General features: G+C 40.2%; 1 protein-coding gene across 1 annotated transcript; it reads right to left on the bottom strand.

The window, feature by feature from the left end:
• Positions 1 to 1,469: 1,469 nt before the first annotated feature.
• Positions 1,470 to 3,656, bottom strand: EAF01_002770 (uncharacterized protein; the record flags this gene model as incomplete). Its single annotated transcript, XM_038911024.1, has 3 exons — positions 1,470 to 2,821; positions 2,896 to 3,153; positions 3,212 to 3,656. The coding sequence occupies 3 exons, from the start codon at positions 3,654 to 3,656 to the stop codon at positions 1,470 to 1,472; spliced, it is 2,055 nt and encodes a 684-aa protein (XP_038773946.1).
• Between the last annotated feature and the right edge of the window lie 2,040 nt (positions 3,657 to 5,696).

The following is a 5,696-nucleotide window of genomic DNA, read 5'->3' as shown; positions in this document are numbered from 1 at the left end:
TAATGCATCTGCTTTCGCGCCTTACAAGAATAGAACGAATTTCAGTCCTAGTCATAATAAATACTGTGGTTTGAGGAATTTTCCAGCCTAAGACCCCAAGTGTGTAGTGAATAAGGAATAGTTCTTACCTTCCAGTGGGGCTCTTTGATCTCGTTTTTGCACATGATTCTTGACTATTATTCCAGTATCCATGGATAGAAAAAATCACGAGAATCCAAGTACATGATGCTACTTAAATTTTTGCGTCCTTCAAGTACTTTAATTCTGCAATCCAGAATTCGATTTTGATCTCTTGGTAGCATTTAGCTATGATTGTCTCGAAATTAGATACGGTGAGAACTCCGCTGCTTCGTCCACTTCCATCTCAAACCTCACCAAAATTCGATAGCTGTTCCAACAAATAACCTAATCCTAGCCCTGTCCCACATAATCAGCCACCGCTATCTCGCTTCTTGTAATCCACTTCCACTTTAGTAGACTAGCTACTCCTCATCTCAACCCCAACCCCTGTCTCCTGGTCCCCCCCTTTTCTCACCTCTCTACTTTCCTACCCATCTCCTACTTACCCCTTAGACTTCCATCATATCTATTTCTTCATTACCCATAGAAAAATAAGCGAGGCCCAGAACTCGTTAATTTTCCCCACTCTCATAATCATAATCACTACCCCAAACACCACATATCAAGTACAACCCGCAAAGTGCAAACAACCCTTTCAACCTCTAACTCCGACCTCAAGCTCAATTATCAAAAAATCTCAAGCACCTATCCTATCACCAACTATCCCCGAACGGAAAGAATCAAACCTAATCCACATAGATCAATACCCAGATTCTCGGTTATATAGACGAGCAAGTAGTCAAGTGCTAGACTAATAGAGATATAGCGCATTTCAGAGAAAGTGAAGATGCCAGAACAAACCATGCCAGAATAAAAATGAAAAGTGGATGTGTCCCCAGGAATATGATTCAAGAATCAGACGATCATTAGAGAGACTCAAATTTTCGGTATCTAGTAGTTGGATATTGCAAAGAAAGACAGTGAGTGAGATAGAACTTCTTCTGGAGCTGCGACCTTTTGACTCAAGTAGAAATGTATGAGGATTATATCATGTCACATTCTTAGCATGCTAATATTCCACGGACTATTTGATGGTCAATTTCAGCGGCTTATGATAACGAACATGATATACAAAAGCCAAAATTGACAAGCATGTCAGAATGAAACCATACCTATCGGGTCTACCATATAGAATTATACACCCCTTGCATTCCTTTCCTTTCAAAAAGCAGACTGTGATATAGATTCTGGCAGAACGAATCTTGATTTGGTGCTAAAGTTTGTTATGAACGCGTCAATTTTTCACAAAGCTCCAAGCAATCGTGAATCAGGCACAATTATTTGAGCAATAACTTGACGGATTATAATCTGACCGAATTTGAGATTACACGTCAAAATAACATAAGTTATCAGAATAACTTGATAATAAATTTTCCGTCATCTTGTAGACCAAATTCGGTCGATTCACGTTCCTGACAGCGGCTGAAAGATGTACATTCATACATCATATCATTGTGCTCGGCATGATTATAATATGTAAACATACCACACCTTCGAAACTCCCATCTCGCTTTGTTAATCGGAAATAGTATGAGACCCCTAGTCTCCCAAGTATCAATAAACTTCATGCGGAATTTACAGACAGGAAGAATATACATTATCTGGCGGTCAATTTCTGACATATCTTCAAAGTCAAAATAAGCGATTGTTCGGCTACAAACTCCCAATCCTTTAACATCTCGTCCGAAGTAATCCTCAAAACCTTCACCCCATTTCCCCCAGCCGAGAAATCTTGGGCGGCTATAAGTAGTGCAGGCGATATCTCCCTTGAGTTTGATATATCCACCACATGCTTTCCCAAATGGATTATCAATTGCTAGATCCGCATGTGCTTCTAGGACATGAACAAATTGCTGGGTACCTCCACTTCTTCGCACCCTTGGAGGAAATTCTATTTCTGCATCGAAAGAGGCCCAAGACCAGCTGGGGGCGGTAAAATCTTGCACCTCTAGGGGAGCTTGAGTAAATTTGGAAAGATTGGACGGGTAATTTAGAGCCTTCCAAAGAATACCATGCAGCAGGTGTTTTTCCCATACTCCCGCTAAGTATTTTCCCGCTATGGTTTGAGACGCTGCGCTTGCCATTCCACCGATTGCAACAAGTCTGTCCGTTTTGAAAGTCAAGTTGCTTTTCATATACAATGTTACAATTTCCTCCCAGATTTGTACACTTTCGGAATACCTGTTTGATTTGTATTTGTCGATACCATTGAAAAGTACTTTGACTCGGGGTTTCACACCGGAGCCTTTAATGACCAGTTCTGGAATGCCCCTGGGTAATGTTTCAGAAGCTTCATGATCTATACATTCCCAAAATAACTGTCTAGATCCAAAGTGAAGATTTCGTCTAGACAATAGTCGTTCTTGGAAGACCCAAGCCCTAGAGGATAAAAAACCTTTTTCCACCTCTTTTTCCCAAGCAAATACGTCAATGACACAGTGATTTTCGTTATCGCTAGCTGTTTGAAACCAACCCTGCTGTACTTGTAATGGCTCTCTATCACGGAACATTCCCTCACTGCCATCGCTTGCAGCCGTGGCACAGATATTGCAGTAACTATTCGAATAGACATCACACATACTGGCGGATTCTACTAACCAATCGGTCTCGGAATCTTGAACAATGCATAATGAATCAATCCAGATGTATCGTCCTCCTAATTCCGGACTACCCATAATGCGTCCTGGAAGGTATTTGAAAGCTGCGAAAAGTTTATCTCATGAAGCATAAACTCGACATTTGACTGAAGAAGAATAATTTTTGGCATAGTTTTACCCCAGCAATGACTTAAAGTGAAGTAGACTGAATCTGGTGGAATATCTTTTCTTAAACGAAGCCGTGGGGTAATCGCTGGTTCTTCTATTCCGATATCAACGAGACGGGTAGGAAGGAAATATGGGTACGTGGTAGCGTTACGTGAGCAGGAAACATGGTTTTCATCGCAGTTCTGTAACCATTGTTTTGAAAGATTCAGACTCCCATCAGATCCTGTAGAAGAAGCTACTGAGACAAAACTCTCTAATCCAGCGAGTCCTGAGATGAGTGTTGTCAGCATTTAAAGATATTTCATGAAAGTCTGTTTATCACCCACGATTTTGCGAACATACGCCGAGTTCCTGTGGCTCTGGAGACACAATGTTGCGCCTGTTTCCGCATTCCTCGACAGTAGGATGATAGGCAGAGGGAAACACTCTATAAATCTTGTACGGACCAACGCTATAAGACAATGAACATTGCTGAGATACACCACTCAAAACATGTTGAGGATTGAGTCTCAGAGCTTCGATATACATGGCTTGATCTGCAGGGTCAGCAAGGGACACGCCCAAAAACTGTGAGCATAAAAAGCAATTTTCCATGACAAGAGGAGTCGGTAGCTTAAGCCTATCGGAATGACGTGAAATAACACGAGGTCGAAAGTTGCGTGAATCTAGAAATTCCTGGCATTTTGGACAAATTGGAGAAAGCGATGGAAGTTTCTTCCTACGTGGTGGGAGACGTGACTGTAGTGATCCAGAAGTCGACGATATAAACATATTAGCAATGCTCAAAGCGAAATGGAGAGTATTCGCGATTTATTTCAATGTTGAATGCAGTCTGTCTTGATGCGACGATAGATAAAGACCTTTTTATGTGTATGGTATACGTACGCCGAGGCTGTGCACTAATTACATTTTGTAACCAATAGACTGTTCAACCTCGTGTTCACACACCATTGGTGTTTTGTCGATTCCTTCTTTCAATTGGACGAACTCTTTAATAACCAATCAAAACGCCCCGAGAAGTGGCAGCCACTTCCGCTTACAACTCATCCTCTTCCTAACATCTCTCTAAGGCCAGAGACTGGTTAATCAGAATGTGAAGGTTAGCACACCACGACCGATATATCATGACAATGCAACTCTCAACATCATTCAAAATCATCGGCTTTGCTATTACGCATGCAATCAATACACTGCATCCGCTTTCTACCACATTCAAAGGCTGCTTTCTTCTCTCAGTACATATAAAAAACACATTATACATACCCCAATTTATCCAAGTTACTTTCGAAAGACGCCTAGAAGATCCATCAAATCGCGAAGGCATTTCATAATTACCGAGTTGGTACAATGTTCATCGTGTTGTGTCAACTTATGAACATGTCATCGACGTTCTTGGGATTTGGGAGTGGCTAAATTGTCGCTGCTACTCTGTCTGAATGCAAGTGCGTTCCTTCCCTTTTATGCTCTCACTGTACCTGTTAGATCAACATAATTGCCTGTTTTCCGTCAAAATCTATTTCTTTGGGTCAGAATTATGTCAGATCAGTGCTCATAATAAGTGGGAGAGGGTGATACAGCTGGGTTGTAGAAACCATTGGCCAGGCTGACTCGGGGAGAGGGTTTTGAAAGAAGTACGAAAACCAACTATTACGAGCACTAGATCAGATGCAGAAACTAGACACACCCGAAATCTACCAGAAGATTTCTCAAAAAGCAAGAGGAAGGAAACAAAAATCAGATAATCAATTTTCAACATGATGTTAACAATTCAACTCTACTACTTCATTCCAGATATCCTTCCCTCGCGAACAAATTCCATTATTTTCATTGAGAAATTTATCATCCTCACCACACATCATCTTCACCACCACAAACTATCCTCACGACGACCAAATCATACAAATCGACACTAGCACACAGACACCATTAAAACAATAACCCCTCAAATACCATTCACAAAACCACCACCACACACCATAGCTACCTGTACCTGTACCTAGACGACCAAAATTTCCCTCTCCAAATCTCCAGCTTCACACACAAAAGCCATCATATACAGCCTTGAACCCCCCCCTTTACAAATTCTTCACCTGCTTGTCTGTATTCTTCATTTCGAATAGCACTACCTCGATATCATCATCACTGCTATAAAAGACTCAAATGTCTATCTAGCTCCCAGATACCCAATCTCGCTTATTCCACTTCCTTCATGTCCGTCTCCATCTCCCTCTTCATCTCTCCAAGAATCCCATAGCACAAACAGTACAAACAAAAATCTGAAACCCCCCAAGAAGCTTCTATCCCGCATCCCGCATCCCGCGTCTCTCATCCCACATTTCAATCCATCGCGCACACACAAAATCTATCAAGAAGGAATTCAGAAAGCCCCCCCTTTCTCCAACTCCCCAACTCCTCTTCCCTCTAAAACATATCCCTCTTAGATCAACCCTACAACTAATATCCATTAAAAACCCTAGAAAACATAGAAAAAACACAAGATACAACAAACCCATTCAATTATTAAAGAACTATAAGAAAAAGATATCTCATTATTTTATTAATCTATTTACATAACGTAGTTTATTAGTAAGTAGGTCATATCAATAAGTGAGTTACTTTAAAAGTATACTAAAATCGAGCATTTTTTAATAGTGAGATTTTAGAAACTAAATATTATTTTTCAAAACAGAAACTATGTCAAATAATAAAAAAATATTAGCTTTTCAAAAAATCTAATTTTTATATATTCAGTGTTAATATTTCTATTTAATTTAATAAAAAGTAGATTTTATTAAGGTATTCGATTAAAAA

Source organism: Botrytis porri (genome assembly GCF_014898465.1).
Source record: "Botrytis porri strain MUCL 3234 chromosome Unknown BPOR_003, whole genome shotgun sequence".
NCBI classification, from domain to species: Eukaryota; Fungi; Ascomycota; class Leotiomycetes; order Helotiales; family Sclerotiniaceae; genus Botrytis; species Botrytis porri.
The sequence above is the reverse complement of the archived record's forward strand: the minus strand, read 5'-3'. Positions and strand labels throughout refer to the sequence as shown.